The sequence below is a fragment of the Aythya ferina genome (genome assembly GCF_964211825.1).
Source record: "Aythya ferina genome assembly, chromosome: 8".
In the NCBI taxonomy this organism is placed as follows: domain Eukaryota; kingdom Metazoa; phylum Chordata; class Aves; order Anseriformes; family Anatidae; genus Aythya; species Aythya ferina.
In genome coordinates, this window is record NC_140304.1 from 27,212,163 (window position 1) to 27,234,045 (window position 21,883).

A 21,883-nucleotide genomic window follows, 5' to 3' on the forward strand; every position below is an offset into this window, starting at 1 on the left:
ATGTCGCTCCCTCCCGACACGACCAACCAGCCCTTCCCTCATTCCCTTCGCCTATTGGCCCAAACGGATGCCACTCACGTGGCAGAGCCAATCAGCTCGCGCGAGCCGCCCCCAGAACCTGGTGGCTGCCTGAGGCGAGGCCCCTCCCCTTACCCCGCCTCCCCCGCCCCTCACAGGCGCTGCAGGCCCCTCGTGGCCCGTTACCTGCCTTTTTTTTTTTTTAATTATTATTATTATTTTTTTAAATTCTGTTCCTAAAAAACACAAAACATGCAACAGAAAAGGCAGACCTGCTGCACTCGGTGCCCGTGGGTGCTGACCCAGTCCCAAGTTCCGTAGTCCCAAGCACTTTCCCCTCGGTACACAAACTTTTCCCCCCTGCTAAGTTGCCGGCGCCTGTGTGGCGAGGTCCGGCCCCAGCAGAAACCCCAGCACCTCAGCTCCGGCATCTCCCCTTCAGGGACCCCTTCACACCTCCCGTTCCGCTTGTGATAGCCCCTTTGCACCGCTCCGCACTTCACTCTCCTGTAATTCGTTACCTTCTGTGTCCGCGTTGCCTGTAGAAGGAATGCAGACAGGTTTCAGGGGTGAGAGGCTCGAGGAGCTCCCCCCGCGCTCAGCGCCTTGCTTCTCCGCTAGGTGGAAGCCAAGACCACGTCTCACCTGCAGCCTCCTTTTCTCAGCTTTTCTGACAGAAATGTGCTCTGAGTGCTCTAGGCGATGGTACAAGCAATAGAGAAGCTTGTAGAGAGCAGTCCGTCCATCTGTCCTTCCTTTTTTCCTTTGTTTCTTTCTTCCTTAAATCTTGTAACCATACCGTCTTTATCATAACTAGGGCACTGCTAGTCAAGTGGAAGGCAGTCAAATATAAGAATGCATCAAACATTTCAGGTTTGTCTTCTGTGGAAGCAAGTCAGTTATTTCCCTCGCCTTGACACATCGTCTCACTTTTTGCCGTTATCTTTTATAAGTTGACACAAACAGCAATTATTACTGACTCTGATAACTCTGAAGTCAGCTGGATGCCATTAAGACAAAAGGCTTTCTCTCCATTTGTCGCTTTTATTGCAAATGCAAGATGAGGAAATCCATCTCTCTATGAATATGTTGTATTGCAAGTTTGCCTGTGATTGATTCTCTGTCTGAAATAAGCTCTTCAGTATTTCTGCATAAAATGCAAGGTATCTCCATGTGTGCCATACTGGGAAGGACAGAATTCATAACCATTTTCTTCACTACTCCTTTGGACAATTCCGACATGTAGTTACTTGCTGGGTTGTGCTGTAAAAAACAATTCTGCCTAGCCTAACAATTCCTAGCTCGAAGGGCCTGGAACACAGTTGTATTCTTCTTAGAAAGAGACATCTAATTTTACTGGAACATGATGAAACAATTATTTATTGGGTAGAAAAGCAAGAATTGAAATTCAATTTCTGCTGAATCCATTTTCTTTTACCATCAAGTTACTGAGCTGAAAAATTCATTATTTTCCCCGATGTTCTCTCTTACACCTTCACAGTTGAAAATCGTCACTCTCTGCTGTGGAAGTTTTTATTTCTTTTTCTGACTATAGAAGTTACACTAAATCCTGCTTCTGCTGTAACTAAAACACTGCACTGCACATTTATTGGCCAAATAACCCTTGTCTTCACTGTTCTAAATCTGTGTAGTGATTCTTGGCTACTAGGCTCCAGGATCATCAGGCTGTCAAAAAACGGTCTTATATAGTTTGATCTACTTTAAGAGCATTACGAAACACCTTCGTTATATACACAGAAGGTTGGCTGGTATCAGTAATGCAGCTCATAGAAGCTCTCTGGCCACACCTGATGATGACATTTCTCTTTATTTTGCAGTTTCAGGAGTTTAGGTACAATAATCACAGTCCTTGCACTGCACAAATCGCATTTTCAGTACTAGATCATACACACCCAAAATGTCACAGTAGAGATTTCTGAAAGCAAACAAATACAAACAAACTCTGTTGCAAAGGGATGAAGCCTTGAGCACAATGAGCTCAAACTACATCAATGTAGTTATATTTTTCTCCAGAATACCGTGGGTTTTTTTTCTTAGAACTATTATGCTTTGAGACATGACAGAACAAAATTACAAAAGCATTCACTAGTGCAATGATCCAGCAAATCACAGTGCAGTGGGCAGATACTGGACTCCAGTTTCTAACAGAAATTCTCCTTGGTCAGAGGAGTCCATAGGCCTAAGGAAAAGCCATAAAACTTTTCATAGTTTTCACCCTTAAGACAGCAAATCTTTCTATATCCACCTAATTTGCACTCAGAGACACAATTTGCAGTCACTGTTTGGAGCTGGGATGGGCAAATGACTGCGTGATCGTGAACAAAGGCATACACTCTACACAATTTCACAGATTTGCAAAAGCAGTTCCTCCATATATTTCAGAGAAATGCAAGCTCTGCATGTGGGTAGTACACATATACAGAGTTCTACACACATACATAGACTACTATAATTTTAGAGATTTCAGAAATATGAGAATATTTTAGCTGTTGAATATTAAAAAATGTGCGTCCCTTCAGAGAACAAAATCATGGAACAAAATGTCTGTAGCATAACTGATAGGATATCTTTAACATTTTTCTTTTGTAGTTTAAGTTTCATTAATCACATCTTTCCCTCCCTACACACACACACTTTTTTAAAAAAAATTGTACCTTGTGGTTGAATCTGAAACCTGAAAATCTATGCTCACACATGCACCCATCCAGTACAAATTAAAAACAGAAATCAACAAAATGCAAAAAGAAAATCTAATAATATTGGCAACAATATTTTTTCTCCTGATATTTTTCTGAGATACTGCTGTTCTAAGTCTTACTTGTCAGAATGTCTCCAACCAAGCATGCAACAGCCACATCCTCCTTCCTTCATCCTGCAAAGTATCTGACATCGAGCAGCTGCTCGGAGTAGATCCAAACCTAGACAGGTAACAGGGAAAAAGCTGCAGGAGAGTCAGCTCTTGTGGCTCAAATGCTTGTGCACAGCAAGGTGCTGACCAGTGACACTGGCAGCGCCTCACAAGCGGTTACCTGAGACTGAGGAGAAGGCTGCAGGACAGAGCAGCCCCCAGAAGTGCTCTCAGTCCTTCACCCAACACCAGCTAAGAGCACAGGGCAGGGCAGGTATGGCTGCAAGGATTTTTCCTTCCCTGCTTGTCAGCTTCAATTCCTCCACATCATATTCCTCCATTTAGAGGCTTGGCACAAACTGCGACAACCCTCATACTCTTGGCTCTCTGAAGGACCTTGAACCATCAGATGGAAATACATGGTGTTCTGCTCCATCATACAGACAAACACGACGTCCATGTCTAGAGGAGACCAGCCATGACTCCAAAAATATCTGGGGATAGCTTGTTGTTGTTTTTAATAATGTAAACAATAAAAATATAAAAATAAAAACAATGATTTCTTGCCTTATAAGAGAAGATGGTTTTGTCCCCATTTTCTTTTAGACCTTTTCCCTCCTTTTAGATTTCCTGCTGTGTTGACAAAATTCTTTCTGCCATAGTAGACTTTATCATTAAAAATGCAACATTCTCTGTGGAAATGACATTTGCAACATTATACAATTCTTTTTCTTCAGCGTAACTCATACATTAACACTAGGTGCACTTACGATATTTATTCTTTTTTTTTTTTTTTTTTTAATTATTGGATGAGGAAATACATATTAAACACTCCAGCACATTAAACAAACATACCAGTTTCCTACAACAGAGACTTCTGCCTTTGGATTACATGATAATGCACCATCACAAATGAAAAGAGAAAATTTAGTCAGGAAAGGAGAAGGACATTTCTCAGCAAGAAAGGTCACTAACATGAGCAGTTCTGCTGCGAAGGGGGTGGGTTGTCTGTGAGCCGCACATTCCTTCCAGAAGTGCCCCTGGAAGAGTCTGATTCTATACTCTCCGACATCTTTTCACAGATTATATCCACGAGACGCTCAAACACCTGCCTTACGTTGATGTTTTCTTTGGCACTAGCTTCAAAATAGTCAAAACCTGTGAGAAAAAAATGCAAAAAAAAAAAATCAAGACACTGATGTTAGGGACATGACTTTTAAAATACTAACCATTTTTTTCAGAATTCATCTTAAGAAAACAAGATATTAGACAATTGTATGTCTCTGTTGACTCTCACAGTCTCAGAATACTGAGCAGAAGTACTTCTAAGTTCATCAAGCATCTATAAAGGTTAGAGGTGTAAATGGATCCTTACCAGAGCACTGGTAAACACTTCTGCAGACAACATGGATTTGAATAAAGCCAGGACAAGGGAGTCGAATTCTCTCATTCCCATCTGAGAAGTGGGCTGCAGCTGCACGATAACCTGCAACTAAATGGTGCTTTGGTCCTGTTTTCTCCTGTTCTTTGTCAGTTTAAGTGCAAAGCTCTTCAGTGTGCTCAGTGCCCGTACATCACACATCCTGACACCCGTTCTGACAAGGGCTGTTCAGTGCTGCTGGATTAAAATTCATGTTGTGCGTCTCCAGTAGAGTAGTATCAGCAGCCAGCAGACAGCTCCGAACCGCAGCAATGAGCACAGACTCCCAAATGCTGACTCTTTCTGATTAAAAGAACTACAGCAAGGCTGGAGTCACACATAGGTAGGGATGGCATGGAGGCAGCCATTCCTGCTGACACCCAGAGCTCCTGGCTTCAGCCAGGAGCACCATGCTGAACTGCAAAACGTTACCTGTGCTGTTTCAGGCCACACACTTCTTTGTCTTTCTAACCACAAGGGTCTCAAAGACCAACCATAACTTACAATGGCTATTGCTTCTGTTTACCAGGCTATTATACCACCAACAGCAAAAGTACAAGCATCACACTGTTTATTTTGGTGTAAGAGACATTCTGTCTTTTGGGGGCATTTTCCATTGCATCAATTTCCTTGATTCTGTCACAAATTAAGGGAAAGAAAAGCCTTCTTAGCTGATTACCACTGCTGGTAACCTGAGTCATCTTGCGTGAGATTCAAGTAGGTATCCACTTTTTAAAAATCATGGGATAACAGGTGAAGCGACGGTGGAAATGTTTGCTGTGTTAGTAATAAGTAGGGAGAGCTCTCAAGTAACAGACGAGGGTTCTGCCTGCCCCACTTGCCATCTCCGAAGATGATTAAGGATGTATGGAACAGGCAAAAGAAATGAGGCAACAAAACAGTGGTATTTGTCAGTCCAACACTGTTTTAGCTTTTGCTGTGGCTGAAGCTGTTTTGATTTAATTCACATTCAGGCCAATAAATTTCTTAATCTGATTGGAAAATGATTTCAATGACATTAATGCCACTACACAAGTTTAGAGACAAACGCTAAAGGATAACCTTTATGTGAATCATTACGATGAAAGCTAACAGCTTAAGCAGTCAATAGGCAATTAAAGAGATTCTTCCTACCTGATACACAAAGCAGTTTCAGATAATGCTGAACAGTTATCACATTTAATATACAGAAATGCTGCCTGTTAAAACCAGGTATATTTTCCCGTCCTTTTTTCTTTCAGCTGAACAAATAGAAGTTGTTCTCCCCAGATAAACTTCATCTTCCTCATACCCTTACACATTAGCATTAGAAATACAGCCACCCTACAAGAAGGTATTATTCAGCACTAAACAAGTAAAATACTGAGCTAGAATATATTAATCATCTTTGAGCTAGAATATATTAATCACCTTATGTCACTATTAAAGCGTTACTGATGGAAGGACTTTTTTATTGTACTAATCAAAAGGAACACAGCATGAAGAATTGGAAAAGAAAAAATAAATAGAAGAGCTATGACACGTACCTAGCTGATCAGCCAGATGCTTCCCCTTCTCCAAAGGAACAATCCTTTCATCCTCCATGTCACATTTGTTTCCAACAAGAATCACTTGTGCATTGTCCCAGGAGTAAGTCTTGATTTGTGTGGCCCTACAGCAGGACAAGAAAGATTGTTTCCTTCCATCAGCCATGCCAAAAGACAATCATGTTTCAAGTATGAAAATAAATGCCATTAAATAAAATATCCATATGCCATATGCCATTTATGCCAATGGCATAAATGCCATTAAATAAAATATCCATATCCAAAGACTGTAAGCTGGAAGACAAATGACTAAACTTACACATAAAGCAAGGATTCGTCCAATGTAATCTACAACACCATTTAATTTTATTATTCTTTAGCTTTGTGTGACAATAAAGTTCCTTATGAATTAGTAAGTGCTTTGCAGATCTTGAGATTCAGACAAAAAATTAGTGGAATAATTTTTTGAAGTCGGGGGGAAGGGGAAGCATTCTAAAACGCATTCTACTTCAGCTACAGTCTGTTTGTACTAGTTCTACAACCCCTTGCAAAACATGAAAATAATTCATAATGAGAAAAAAATATCTGTTTTTCTGCAGAGTTTTGGTAACACCTTAGGAAATTGTATTTTGAGAGTCAAACGTAGACGAAAGCATCAAGTCATCTTTGCTTGAACAGGAAACTGTCATGGAGACAGAAAGGTGCATAGAAACACGGCAACAAATGCTAAAGAGAAACAGAAATTTATCAAATTGGGAAGATGCAGGCTCAAGGTGAGGCTTTGCGAGCTAATATTTGAACCCAGCTGGATTAAGTGACACCTAATGCAGGAAACAGCAGCTGCAGTGACAGACAGCATGTATCTGACAAATGCCAACATCAATGACAAAGGGATCAAGTACACGGGAATTGAAGCAGGAGCACTGAGATGAACTTGCAGCCTCTGAAGCTCTCTGGGGCTCAGTGTGCTGAAAAAGGAGCGGAGCTGGCTGCAGACCTCAGGGGTCTGACCTTACACTTAGCCTCTTTATAGTTTTTCTTTGACAAAAGAGGAGTTAAATACACACACACATGGTGCCACAGAGCGAGCAGTGAAACAGTGTTAACACAGTAGGATGTTTTCATCCATTTTTCAGGCTGGCCCAACCTATTTTATCTTCACCAAGTCAGCTCTATCTTTGAAGTCTCCCTCCTTCCCAAAGGTAATTAGGCTGTTCTGCCAGAAGAGATAGATGCCTTCCTCTTCCACCCCTCCTCCAAACAGGTCCAGGCCCTACTCACTTCCCATTCCTTCTCCCTGCTCACCACTCCTCTCTGTACAGGACCATCATGGTTTTGGGCAAATCTACCATTTCCCAGGAAGCCAGGAAAGCCCTCAGAGTTTAACTTCTGTTTAGTTTGCTTGAACTCCCCAAACAATAAAGGCACTCGATTCCTTCGCTTTTTAATTAGCGGTAGCCTCCAGCTCTGATGTACTAATGATAAATCTTAATTAGTTTTCAGTTGCTTACTTGCCTTTGCCATGGAAGCAGACGGTCACACTGCTCCACAGATATCTGTGAAAAAGGGGTCACATCCCTGTACAACTTGCCTTTAAGCAGCAGCCTACTCAGTTTGCACTGGAAAACACAAACCCAGACCAAGCACACCGCACAAGCCCAGGCCCAAAACGCACCTTGCAAAAATGAACAAGGACTTTGTGAAACTTAAATTCTTCCTACTGTCCTGGAAACTGTCTACTGTCCCCATGTAGACAAGTCCCGTGAGAGCTACGTAATGAGTTAATATGGTATTCTGGGGTTTCTCAAGGCTCATCACAGAAGGAAATGACTTCAGAAATCAGCCAAAAGCCCAGGAAGATGAAATCTTCCCACTCTCACTCTGTAAACAATAGAGTGAACGTAAGTCTTTCTATGTTCCTTTTAAAGCACCTATAGCCAGGCTCTTCTGACTCCCATTCCTCTCTCTGGTTTGGATTCAGCCTTTCAGGGGGGGTCACACGAAGACTTGCTGCCAAATCTTATATATCTAAATGGAATTACTTGGAACGTGAAAAAGAGGAGACAAACATGTAGGATCTCCCACTGAATCTTGTTCTTGTTTTGTACAAGTTAGTGAAAATCCTCGCTCAGAACACTGCCGTTTACAGTTATTGTAAATAATAATAATAATAATAATAATAATAATAAAGCTTTACTTACAAAGAAGAATGTCTAAAAAATCCTGATCCTTCTCCAAAAAGTGAACAAATTTCTAGGAGCTTTAGGAAAATAAAGCAAAAAAAAAATGGCTTGTGCAATTGAGATGGTTCAACAAATATCATGGCAGTCCTGCATGTACACTAGAAAAAATATGTGACAATAATAATGTTATGCCTTATTTGTGCTGAATTCCCCAAATTAATGATAAAGCATGTTTTTTACAATTCATGCTTAGAAGAAAAATAGCCTCAGGTTCACAGTTACATGGATATATCAAAAACCTAATTTGGAGATCAGCCTTAAGGATAAATAAAGCTAGTGGTTTGTGAACCCACCTATTGCTTAAATCTAAGACAAATTTAACCTATTTTTCCCTTCCCTTCTATGAAATTGTCTAGATTATCCAAAGCTGTTCCCACAATGTTTTCCATTTACTTCACAGTAGCAAATTCTGAATATATTCTACTTTCTGTACGGTTTCAAATGATGTATAACACACTGATTTATCTACACAAAACTATCAAGGCAGCATCAAATAGTAACTGTCTAACAAATCTAGAAACTGAGCTGAAAGCCATAAAAGTTCATTTTAACCCATTCACTCACCCAACAGGAAAGACATCTGATTCATGAGAATGAATTGAAGACTGTGTTCGTGTACCATATCAAGAGCTTATCTAAACACCTAAGATATAAGTATGATCCTCCTTATTTAAGGGATAGAATACCTTTATTTTGTTCAGATGAAGTATTTCTGGAGTGACACAAAGCAAACCAGAATCCTCTTTAGGATTTCCACTCAAAAGATGGGTGTAGACCACCCAAGGAAGAAATCCTACGGCAGACCATTTCATTTGTGGACAGGGCAGGAGGCTGTTAAAACAGTCACTGCCAAGAAGCCAGAGATAAGAGGTGAAGTCCACCACACACACATGGGGTAAGTTTTAGAGAGGATGTTAGAGCTTCGTAAAAAGGCTTGGAGAAAAATTAGGCTAGCAAACACAATTTACTATGGCAATTTCCCACCTAGAGGGAGGATATGAGCTCTAAGACACTAGAGAGGACTACAAGAAAAAATACCTCTCTCTGGTTGAGAGCTGACTTTGCACAAATCTGCCTCCCCACAACTTCAGTGTAGTGATGAAGATGGATTGCGAGATCTCTGCACACCCCTGGGAGCTAAACAAAAGTTTGCCATGGGCAAGAGCTTACTTGGAGCACTAGGTCTCTGGTTCAGCTGTTTTTTCATACTTTTGGCTTGCTTTCTGTAGGAAACTCTGCAAGAAGAGATGGTATAAGAGAAAGCAGTGAGATGGGCTGAGACTCACATTGAAAGCCTGCCTACACAGCAGCTTAAAAAACCTGACGCACCAAACGGCAGTAGGCAGGGCACCAGCAAGAAGGAACAAGCTTTAGACTGGAGAATGTCCTACTGTAAAACACTTAAACGATTACTGTGTACAACTGGAGGCATTACAAGGTTTTGTGAACGAGTAAAGACCCAGGAATTATGTTCAGGTGGGAAATTCTTACCTGCCAATGAGAACGTACTAGGATGGACAGCAGCTAACTGTCAGGGGAAGAGGCATCATTTCTATTTATTTGCTCCTCATTTTCTTGAGCTACGCTCCTAAGCTTGATTGCATTCGCTTAATGAACCCAGTTCCATGATCACATGCCAGATGACTCACTCACATGCAGAAGTTTCAAAAATATTAATTTCCTTTTTAATTATTTGTAATAAATGTGCATTACAGTAAAATATCATAAAACTGTGCCTACATGCTAACTTGCCCCTAAATTGTTTGAAAATGCACTTGGTTAAATCAGTGTAAGACTACAGAAAGAAAACCCAAGAGAAGTTCACAAAAGACCTATTAAAGTATCTGTTCTATCTGAGAATGTGCACTTTTTAAAAAATTCCATTTCTACTTTCTACCCAATTTCCACATAAATACAATTTTAATATATTAATTCCAACTTCTTTTACATATCTGTCACACAGTCCATTAAATGTGCATGAATGTGGGTACCTCAGTTAAAATTATCCTTTTCTATATATTTTGTATTGAAGATATTTCAACATAAAGGTTCTTGAAATTGAAGCCCTTCCTACTTATAAAAGCTTAAATCCTTCTTCGTCATTTCCAAATATATTCATCAATTTCACAGAAATAAATTATTTTAATTAGATGAAAGCATGTCACCTAATTTGAGAATACTTATCAGTTGTTAATTTGTAGTTTATTTTTAAATTTACAGAAAGACCTTTCAATTTTTTAAGGACATTCAGCAGGCTTCATTCTGTAGCTCACTACGCAGGTCTCATCAGTAGCTTATTCAGTTTGTGTTTTTTTATGCCAGAGGAACACTAAAATTCCATCCTCATATGCTATTTTAGAAATAACTGGAAAGATTAACAGGTTCCTCTTACTGGATTTAATTCACATTAACTGAATACTGCTGATTTATTCTCAGTATCTAGAAATGTCAGTCAATTTGCCACACCATATTGCATCTATCACAAAATGTTCAACTTAACTGAATTCTTTATTTACTGTAGCTGGACACCAAAAAATGCATTACTAACCAGCCAGAATATCAGGACATTTAAAAGGGAGAAAATATGTGTAGGATTGATTGCTGTAATCTTTTTTTTTTCTGGAAATTTGCAGGATGTAAAAACACCTGGGATGAGTTTAGCTGATCACTTTTGCCAAGATTATTGCTGATGTAATTCCAGGTCGATGCTCCATCCCTGTTACAGAGGTCCTCCCTCCTGCTGGGACAGCAGGAAGGTGACACACCCAGGCGGGATGCAGGGGACAAGGCAGGGGCATGCTACTGATTTTATGGCCTCTGCAGCTTCCCAACTGCTGCTCCATCCTCTCACCAAGGAGAAGCACAGCAGGACTGCTAGGCCTGTTTTTATCATTAGGCGCACTGCTACCTTCTCACACTTGACCTGAGGAGGGACTAGGCTGAAGGAGCTTGTTCCACTCCCGTAGCAGATACCTTCATTTTCCAGGGAGCGTAGATCCTGACTGAAGACTAGATCCAATGCAATATGTTTTGTTTTGAAACAATAACAATATCACCCAGTGGAAAAAAAATCCTGCATATTTGCTACCAATGTGCCAGGGACTGATACAGCAGCACCAGCAAAAGACAAAAGCTTTGGATTGCATTACTCATCCCTTCAGAAGTTTCAAAAACAACTTTGAAGAGTGGGAAAAAAAAAAGTCTCGTGGCTGCATGGCCACTAGAGGACTCTGCTGGCACAGCTATGCTGGCTTGCTGCAGGTATTATTTCCACTCCTGTGGACAAGCTTCAAAGAAAGGAAATGGGCTACATGGGCTACTACATTTTCACCTGCCTCCACCACCATATGGCCTCAAAATCTTAAAGCTAATAGTTGGAAAGATTCCTGACGAGCCAAGTGAAATTCAGCAGTGATGGTCCACCTCTATGCTTTGGTTGACAAGTTCCTCTTAGCAAAGATACTCCGGGGCTGGAAGAGAGTCAAGTATGCAAAGCTGACCTTGGTACATTCTTCGATGGAACAGATGTTAGACCATTTCAGTACAAAATTTCACCTTTGCAAACTTTAAAATATAAGTTCATAGTAGTAGCTCATAGATGTAGATTTATTTTATTTTTTGCCAAAAGACCATTTAACTGAAGTATTGAATATGTATAAAAAGACTGAGGTTTGTATGAGCTCTGCCCATCTCAAAGATCTGAAGAAACAACACCTTAACCTTCAATATCTAGACATACTTCAGAAACATGGAAAAGCAGATAGAAGAAAAACAATTTGAAAGTTAGTCACACAAGATAAAAATGGCTTAGACTTGGATTTGATAAACAAAATTCCAAACCAAAATTCCCTACAAGTTGGCTGATTCTAAGACATGAGTAAAAGCTAATGACCCTGTGCTGTCTCTTGCTCTGCACATCCTTGGAAATAAATTCACAGTGTAAAGTCAGCTGCTTTTAAGAGCACTACTTAGAAATATTATAAAATGTAGGGGGAAAAAAAAAACACCTGAAAGGAACTTTTCTGAGATACAGGAAGTGTATTAATAACCTGCATTTGTACAATTCCAAGGAAACCTACATAATCAAGTCAGAAACCTCCTTCCAAAAAATCACCATGGACTACCCCATTCCCAAGCCCTTTGAGTTACTTAATTTGATAGCTGCAGTCCACCTTCTGCAACATGGTGTCGTGATACTGGAGATAAAGTGAAAGCAGAGACTGCATCTTTGGATGTGATGATCATGAGCAGCTGCTTGAGTGGACAGTGAGAACAAGTAGTGGGCAACCTCAGAAGAAGACCAAGTTATTAGAAACAACAAGCTATGTTGTTTTGGCTTTTGAGTTACAACCCAGTTTAGGAGATACAGGAGAAGTGTTTGTCAAAAAGCCAGACTGAGCTGGGTGCTAACAACCAGTGCCAGGTAAGGAAATTTTAAGTCACCCACCTGCTACCATCACATTCTCCAGGGGGTCACTGAGATCACTGCAAATCAATCTGTCAGACTTAGGAGATTCCATTACCCTCTGCACTGCCTTTCGGGCATGCTGGCCATGCCTATCTGCAGTATAAAGCAGCAGGTAACAAGCAGGAATGACTGCAAGATACTTGAAGTCTCCAAGTCTTCCCTGTCAACACGATAGTCATAATGAGAATTGATGTCCCAATGTCAGAGAGTGTTCAGTGCCATTACAGAAAAGTCAGAGACATAATCTGGTTTCTTTGACAGTTCTTTATAGCAGGGACGTCCACACCCTATTGCCCAGCTCTGAACAGACTCCAGCTGTGGGCCTGTATGAAGGAACTCCCATTTCCTATGACCCAGAGTCCCTCTGAGAGGATGCCATGGAAAAAACAGAGTTCCAGCATCAGCATCCAGCCTCCCACTTTTCTGTGCTGTGCCTATAGCTGCTACCTTGCAGCTGCAGCTCTGGTGTTTTCACCCTGAGCATCGCACTGGTGAGAGAATACCTCCCATCAGCTACCATGGGGGCTGCAAGCATTGCCTTGGTTCTTCTGGAAAGACCTCTATTCTTCCTGCTCTGTATACATACTTGTCTGGAAGGAAGAAGGTCTGAACGACAGCTCTAAAATCAAATTGCAGCATGGGGTAAGACAGGGCTTTTCTTCCCAAGGAAGAAGACAGGTGGAGGGGAGACTCCAGGCTGAGAAGGAAAAGTGCACAAAAGAAACGGGAATTCATGCCTGGGTACCAATGCAGCTTTGAAATCTGTTATAAATTTTTTCAAGGGACTGATTTAGTGCTTTCTTTTTTCACTCTGGCTTGTTGTAACCAAAAAGTCCAGAAATCATTTTCTGGTGTTTCTGCTTTTGTACTGAATTCAGTGGAGCCAGAAGAGCTTATAATAGCCGAGAACCTACATCACAGGTTAGCCATAGCTGAAGAAAGAATATGGTGTTGTAAAGCAATGTGAAGGGTGGGAAGGCAGATGTTCTCAACAAACAGTTGTGAAAAGAGAATCACACAAAACAAACAAACAAACTTAACAACGATAACTTATTTCATACCAGTCTTGCACTGCATTGAAAGAGTCTTCACTGGTGATATCATACATGAGGATGAAGCCCATAGCTCCTCGGTAGTAGGCTGTAGTGATGGTCCTGTATCTTTCTTGTCCAGCTGTATCCTGGAACAAAAAGGAATATTTAAGCTTTAAGACTCAGATTCTCAGAAACAGGACTTGTAGTTAGGTCCTATATCTAAAATAAGGCAATTCCTTTTTATTATTGTACGTATGAAAATTATCATTTGTTCTCACTGAAATGAGATCTACTTAAATCTTAGCATTAATTGGGCTTTTGCATCAATGATGATCTCTTAAATGTGTTTTGACACGTGTATTATTAAAAAAAACACAAAGATGTCAACCTCTTAATTGCTCTTCTCTGCTTTAGCCTCAATGCAATAACCAAATGTTAGCAGAGTTCACTGCAAGATGGCACTTCAAAGCAGAGGCAGTGGAAAACAGTCCAGCAGTGTACCTGGCAAAAGACATCTGTGTTGCAATTTAGTGTCACGGTCAGAAATACATCATTGAGATGGATGATGTGGGTGATTCAGTTCTTACCTGAGGTTAGAGACAACAATTAAAGGCTGGATGAAGTGAAAATTGTTATACAAAGTGAATTTGATATGGACTGTCCTGATCACAGTAGCTGAGGGGCATATGCTAATTCAAGACTTATTTACCCTCTTCTGCAGCTTAATTCTCTTCGCCTGTGGAGCGCTGAAGAATAACTTTATCTGCAGTTTGCATTTCTATGTTCAGCCTGACAGCACAAAGGTGAAGCTCTGGCTCTGGCACGTACAACAGAGGAATTTCAAAATACTCACACCAGCTGGAAAATATGCCAGCTACCATCTGCTGGATGACAACAACATTTATTCCTCGCATTTCCAGTGGTCTGCTCAAACTGGGGAATATTTCTACATCAGATCAGTAGTCCTCTAGCCAATCTGCTCCCTCTGAACCTGCCTACTGAACCGGGGACAGAAGTTACATGCTTCAAATAGGATGTAGGATGTATCTACCATTTGAACAAAACATTTCATCCACCTTTTGGTAAAGAGCAACTGCATGAAATAGCTGCAGGGTGGCGTAGGGCCTTATCTTCAAAGGGAATGCTCAGTACACGGTATTGACTGCTGGTTACTCTTACAGGTCATCAGATCTGAGATGAGCCCTGAAGTCCACCAAAACCCCCACTTCAGAAAGCATTCGCTGCCATTAGTTTAAAATGTGATTAACAAAAACGTTCTTTCTCTAGAGAAAAAGATCCAGAAAGGACTTATTCACATAGCTACCTGGAAGAGAAAAATAAATCCATACAGAGCACTCTTCCAGGAGCACAGGGTACATTTCTGATCAAACACACCACAATCCAGAGAAAATACATGAGGTACAATGGGAGGGAAATCCAGCTTTTAAAATCCTAGTCCATAGGTCCCATGAATACAGATTTATTTATTTATTTGCATGCAAGAGACAGTGTTGGCCCTTCCAGAACACACTCAAGCAAGTATATGAAAAGGGAAAACATCAATGATCACCTGTTGTTTGGCACCAGCACATCACAGAGGCTCTCTGTAGGAGCAAGGCGCTTGTAAATAAGCTCCCTGCAGCTTGCTTAAAAGGCTCAGCCTATTGCACTGCCATGAGACTATCCACAGCTCTAACACAGTCAATCTCCCAGGGCAGAGATTATGCAGCATGAATGTTGCTGGGTCTCCACCACAGCCCTGGAAAGATGAAGAGATTTTTCACTGGGACTTGTGTGCTTCTTTCAAGGCAGGGTAGCCCACTGGCTGACCATGGTGAGGCATTATGGCTAAGAAATATTTCTCTGATTCCCTCCTGACAAGAAGCACCAGAGTGAGGTGGACACCACCTTGCAGCCTGAGCCATTTCTTCTCCTGCCCTTGATAAATCCATCACAGAGCTCTCCTGCTCACTGACACTGCACCCTCACTTAGCTGCCAAGCAGCTAAGCCAGCTGGGTCATCTGGCTCCTGCCTGCACTCCTTCAGGTGAGAAGGGTCTCTGAGCAATATTTTCACTCTGTTAATAAGGAGAGACATGATAGTTGCTTTATTTTAGCCTGATTTCCTGAGGACACAAGGTTTATAAAACCACTGGTCTCCACACACGCATGAGTTTATGCTTATTCTAACTCTGGAAATTACGAATGCATTTCAAGTCAAATCTGATCAAAAGTCAATCTTGGAGGTATGCTCTTACAAATGGTATAAAAATAGCTGGAATGGAGAAGAGAGACATTAAGCACACACTAAGCTCAAGTGCAGCGCTTATCTTTCTCAGACACAAAAGGATCCACAGGAGAGGTTTTCTTCATGCCTCATTAGGACAAAACACCTCTCTCTTTAGGAGAAAGACCTAAATCAGTATAAATAACTTCTCAGATACTACAAAGGATGAAAAAAAATAAAATAAAATCCAAGGGTAGTCAGGCTTCTTTAATTCACATGCTCACAGAGTTACTGTTTGCTGGTTCTACCTCCCAATTCTCACCTCGTTTTCTGTTTAAATAGCCCCTTTTTGGCTTAGGGCAGGAGATTGATCAGGCAGTAGGAAACCACAAGCAGCATTGTTCAGCTAAACACAGAATAATTTGGAAAGAAACAGTTCAACAACGGCTTGGAGCAAGGAGTCAGCTCTGAGGAGGTCCTGGGAAGCCTGAAGGGACGAGGGACCCTCCAAACCAGGCGCTGGCACAAGCTCAGTGCCTGTGTTCACGGAGGAACTTCACTCAGCCCAGACTTCATCTGCGTGACAGGGAGGCTGTGGGGCTGCCTGAAGACTGTCAAATTGGTAATTCTAGATTGCTGGGTTTTGTATCCACCCATGAAACCCGGTGGCCCTGATGTGTACCTCAGTGAGAGGTGGGGACGGGGCAGCAGGGGGCACAGAGCCCCGGGGGGCTGCAGGCATTTGCTCAGTGACAGCCTGCTCTGGGTGGGCATGGCACTGCCCTCGTTAGGAAGGCAATTTGCACGTTCATTAGTGTATACTTTGGTGCCTACCTCCTCGGGTTATCTGGGAAGAGGGAGGCCAAAACCAAGCATCCTATATTTCATGATACGTAAAGTTTCTTCACAGCCTTGCCTGGGGCGGCCTGAAGCAGAGCTGCCACTCGTCTCTACATGACACTGGGGTTCCCAGCTCTGGCTTACTGCACAGAAACAGAGCACCTTTTCTCCCCGTAAAGGTTTTTAGTCACATGTCTCCAAAGCCCTTTGAATCTCCTAGTATCACCCTAACATCAATTTTTTCCTCAGGTTATGTTAGATTCTTAGACAGCTCTAAAAGGACTTAATTTCCCTGTCTCACACTCTGTTTTACGCTGTCTTTGTGTGAACTACCCCCACCCCCCCAAACACACACACAGATTTTTAAACAGAAATGAAAGAAAACAAACTGCAGAATCCGAGCTCTATTTCTTCAGCTCGTACACTAACCACCCTTACATCTGTTTAAAACACCACGAGCCGCAGGTAATTAGGCGTTTCAGTTTTGCGTACGAGACATTTATCTAATGAAGGAGAGAAATAACTGACGCAGATTGCTTTTTTTTTTTTTTTCCACCCCTCAAGTTGTTTGCAAGATTTCCAGGTAGAACACAAACTCATTAGAGGACCAGAAAAGCAAGCAGACAAGGCACAGGCGGGGACGAGCAGAAACCTGCTGCAACTCTAATTAACAGTCTAGCCAAATGCCTAGGAAGAAGAGCCTGAGCCTTCAGCATCCAGAAGCCTGCCTGGCTCTCCCTGATGAGGAATCAGATAGCTTAGTTATAGCCAAGCACAGAAGGGCCTCTGTGAGGTATATTTACACTAATGTGCTAACAAGTCTGTTCTTTTGGAGCTTACATATGTGCCTGTCCTTGATATAAACAATTAAATAAACCCCGCAAGACCATTAGTTGGGAGCTTGAATCAAAAAAATGGAAGGTTTCGCATTAATGAGTAATCAAAATTCAGTGTTTATCACAGGAAAAAAAGATCTAAATGCATCTGCATCATGTGCAGATGCCCTCTGCTCACAAGGTCCATCACCTAAACATTCAGATGAGCACAACCATCTTTTTGTTGTTTACTCGGCTGTCTCAACAGAAACAGCAAGGAGCTTGCAGAGGAAACAGACTTGAATTTTTAAAGCCCCATAGATGATCTTTGCTGCTGGTCTGAAAAGTCAGAGTCCCTACCATTGCTCTTCTAATGAAGATTTTCCAGCCACAAGTCCTTTGTACAAAATAAAATGTCACCAAAAGTTCTCATCTGCACCAGATTTAATCCCCTCAGCACCGTGACTTTTCCAGCAGTGTACGTGACAGTCTTTATAACAAATAAACCTTGCATTTCTTTGAAGGATTTGTTGTTGTTGTTTTTCAAAGAATAATAATACCTAAGAACAGAAGCTACCTGTTGTCCAGCTGGATGGCAACAACTGCAAACTGCACGTACGGCAATCCACTGCTGCTATGTACTTAACACCTTCCTTGTGTAGGCTGCTGAGAGACTCAGAGCAGAGGCTTGTATCTACCTCAAGTCACCAGCACCAAGCACAACTGCCAAAGGCTATTCCTACAGCTTTTAGGTATAGCGTTCTGCACCTTGTTCCAAGTCTGGTCAGCCTTGGAGACAGGGTAATCGACTTCATGACCCAGTGTTAATAGGGGCAGCAAGTTGTTAGACATCAAAATGCTAGGAGATACCTGTCTCCCTGCCACCAGGGCTCAGCTCTCGGCAAGACTGTGCACCTCAGCTCTTTTTCTCCACAAGACAGGTAACCCAAATAAGCAAGAAAAAGGCACCTCTTGCAGGCAGAGGGCTGTTTGTCCTGCTTCAGGGCAATCTGGGGCTCCTACTCAACCCATTTATGTCCATAACCTGTTTACTTTCCTTTCCACATGGATGAGGAAACATCTGTGCTCATGTGAAGCCTTCTCAGTTCCATGTCAGCATCACTGCTGTGAAAAAATAGTGCTGCTCTGCATCTATAACCTCTGCTGCTCTCTTCCCAGCTGCAGACAGATCCCTCAGGCTGTGGGTGCAGCCTTCTCTGCTGCTGCCCTGTCCTTCCTTCCTCGCTCCTAGTTAGCTGCTCAAATCTAGGGAATCAACCAGCATTTCCTCACTTTTCTGGACTGCTGCAACGTGAAGTGTTACATTTCTCGTGACCTCCAGCAGTTCTAGTTGGTTTGTTCGATATTATTGATGCCTGCTGCGAGATGGCCAGTATGCTCCAGTCCGACCTCTTGCATCTCAGCAGGCATGTATGTGTCAGCCTGCGTGCTCTGGGGCCGAGACTTCCTCAGCTGAGTGTTTGCCTAATGCTCAGTGTGGTGCTCTGCCATCAGACCTCCTGCAAACTACATGAACATGCACATATTTCCTCTGCAAAAGTGGACTTTTGACTGAGAGCCACCAAGAATCAGCTAAACAGAAGTCACTTGGAGTAGGAGGGAAAAAATCTACTGAGAATCACACAGGTGACTGAAGAGAGTGACCTGTGGCAGACTAGTATGTGACATTAATGAGGAAATGCTAATGTTGAGCTTACTGTTCCTGCTGGAAGCTAGAAATAGGAACAAACAGACAAGCAAGATGAGTCACTGGTTAAGACATGGAAAAGATGTGATGTCATGAAAAGTCTGTGAAGTTTCAGTTGCTGCCAGGAGCAAAATAACACCTGGTTCCTTCAGAGCTCCGCTCTGATTAAAATGCGCCAGTTCAATGGATCATATTGAGCATGTTTTTTTCCTCTCTTGCTATTGAGTGCTCCCATTGCGCAGGAGTCACTGGAACCTACTCAGACACATTTAGATACCTTGAGAGCCAGTTCCTTTTGAGCAATATTAGCAATGTGCAGCAAAATGGTTTTTTGCCAGAAAAAAAGCAACACACGCACAAAATCCCTGTACTTTATATAAAAGGTTCTAACCCTGCAAAGTGTTTTTTAAGCATTGCCCCTTCTTCACTTTAAATGGAAGTAAAATGAGAAGCCTTGGAAAATCTCAGTACCATCAGTTGCAAACACTTCACTCTCCCATCCTATTGTGCTTAGGCTGTACAGCAGCTGCTGCCACCCTGTTTTCTATAGTGTTCCCACACAACTGCTTCCACCATGGAGATGGAGGGTTCATGACAATCAGAGACTTTCAATACAAGCACAGCCTACAATAGCTCACCACCACCTAGTCAGTCCTCAAGGACCTCAATCCTGACCCCTTCCACTTCTGAAGTCGTGCTCTGCGGGGTACAAACTTGGTGGCTGGGCGTCCCTCCAGGTGAGGCTCTGCACCTACCAACTGCTTTTCTCTTTAAAGTACTTCTGCAAACTCAGCTGATGGACAAAGAGAAAAAGTTAGCACAGGTTGACTTCACCAACCATTACAGCAGTCTGGGGGATTGGAAACCCCCATCAGTTTGAACTTGCTCATCAGCTCCACACCATTTAGGACAAAAAGTGAATAACTGAAAATGCAGAGGGGTGAATTTTCTCAGCAAAATGTAACTTCCAAACTGGACTCAAACCAAGGTACTGTGATTAACTCTCCTGCTCATGACCTACTAATAAGTAAGAGAAAAATACTTCCATTTTCCTGGGTGCCTTCAGATTCTAGTAAAGATTAGGGGCAGTTGCTCTTCCTGATTTGTTAAGTACAAAGGAGGACTGAAATTGGGCTGTTTACTTATGAACATTATCTGCTCTTCTAATCTTTTTATAGGTTGAGTTTCTCTGTTAGAAGATTTAAAAGATTCTGGTTGCAAAAAAAAGAGGAATTACATGAAAAGGTACACCTAGAGATTAAGCTCATTGCATGCATTTCTTAATTCTTATGAAACTGAAGAGTTCTATGTTTCATAAGCAAAGGATTAATATGAAGATCATTCTGGTATTTTTTGATTTTTCCAGTTACCTTGACAGAAAAATAAGTAAGTGCCGAGAATAAAAATACGTAGCATCTATACCATGTACCTATTCCCAACTTCCACTCTTCTAACTGCAAATAAACAATACAAGGTAACAGCAAACAAAATTCAAATGCATCACATCTCTTAAAAGACCATCCACTGAGGGCAAGCGAGAAAATCATCACTGATGCAATGAAAAATATTTAAGTAGTAAGAGTCTAGAATAAGAAGCATTTTTGGCACTGAATGCAATTTTATATAAGAACAGTTTGCCACTTTTGCATGACCTTTCTAGTTGTTCCACATATATTAATTCTGTTAATCAACCACTGTAAGAACAGCTGTACGACCCTGAGATGTCTGAGCTATGTTAGCCACTATAAGGGCATTAATTACCGCTACAGGTGTTGGAAAGCAGATAAATCACTCACAGGCAGAGTACCTCAGAAGCAGCACTACATTACTGTGAACAAGCAAGCCTGGACACCCTAGCTAGGACTTCAGCGCACTGGATAGATGCGGGCTGGTCCAACTCCCACTGTTTGGGTCATGACTGCTGTCTGCTAAACCACGGAGATAAACAACTGAAAGGAAAATTGCAATGCGTTATACGTTATAAATCAACTGACAAAAGAACAAATGCAAAATTTGTGAGGAGGAAGTTAAATGATCTGTGATACAAATCTGGCTAAATTCAGTAATCTGGTTCTTTGATCTGGAAAGTAACAGGAGCAGGTGAAGGGAATTAGCGTTATCCTGCTATCAGCCTCCCTCCCCCTCAAACCCACGCAAGCAGAACAGAGCAAATCCCAGCCAGGAGAGCAGCAGAACGAGACCCAGACTTCCTGGAGCCTATTTCTAGGTGATCAAATGTCATGGTAACCAGCAGGAGAGGCAGCGACAGGGGCTGCTCGGGTCTGCGTGAGGCCGGGCAGCAGCTCCCGGCTCACATCACGGTGGTACCCAGCCCTTGCTGCTGCCGCCTGCATCCCTTGCTGCATGGCTCCAGGCAAGGCCTTCGGTTCACTCATTTCCAAAGTAAATATTTATGTGCAAAGGTGTTCATGTAGCTTAATGGCTGTATGCCTGGAGAGCTGTTTGTACCCCTAACGGTAAGGAAACTTAGTTTAGTATTCTGCTGTGAGCATCACTCCAAGGAAATGTTCCCATCTACAAGAGATTTCAGAATATTTGGTAGCGCATTAAGGCTAAATCTGGGCCTCACACTTTACATCCTCCCCCTCCAGTACATATTATGTCAAGGGTGTCAACTCTAAAATAAATGCTCCGAAATTCTGGGCAAAACCTGCTTTAGGTGGCTCTGCTCGAGCAGGCGGTCGGACCAGACAA

The 21,883-nt window shown here is 42.0% G+C and overlaps 1 protein-coding gene across 4 annotated transcripts in view; it reads right to left on the reverse strand.

Moving 5' to 3' along the window:
- Positions 1-1,830: 1,830 nt before the first annotated feature.
- RAB3B (RAB3B, member RAS oncogene family) overlaps positions 1,831-21,883 on the reverse strand; it is a 56,014-nt gene continuing 35,961 nt past the window's right edge. For all 4 annotated transcript variants that reach the window (XM_084528404.1, XM_084528405.1, XM_084528403.1 and 1 more), the window contains 3 exons: positions 13,606-13,724; positions 5,834-5,958; positions 1,831-4,045 (listed from right to left, as the gene is read on the reverse strand). In XM_084528404.1, coding sequence (XP_084384530.1) covers positions 3,858-4,045; positions 5,834-5,958; positions 13,606-13,724 — 432 coding nt within the window. In that variant the 3' untranslated portion in view covers positions 1,831-3,857. The remainder of the gene's footprint in view (positions 4,046-5,833; positions 5,959-13,605; positions 13,725-21,883) is intronic.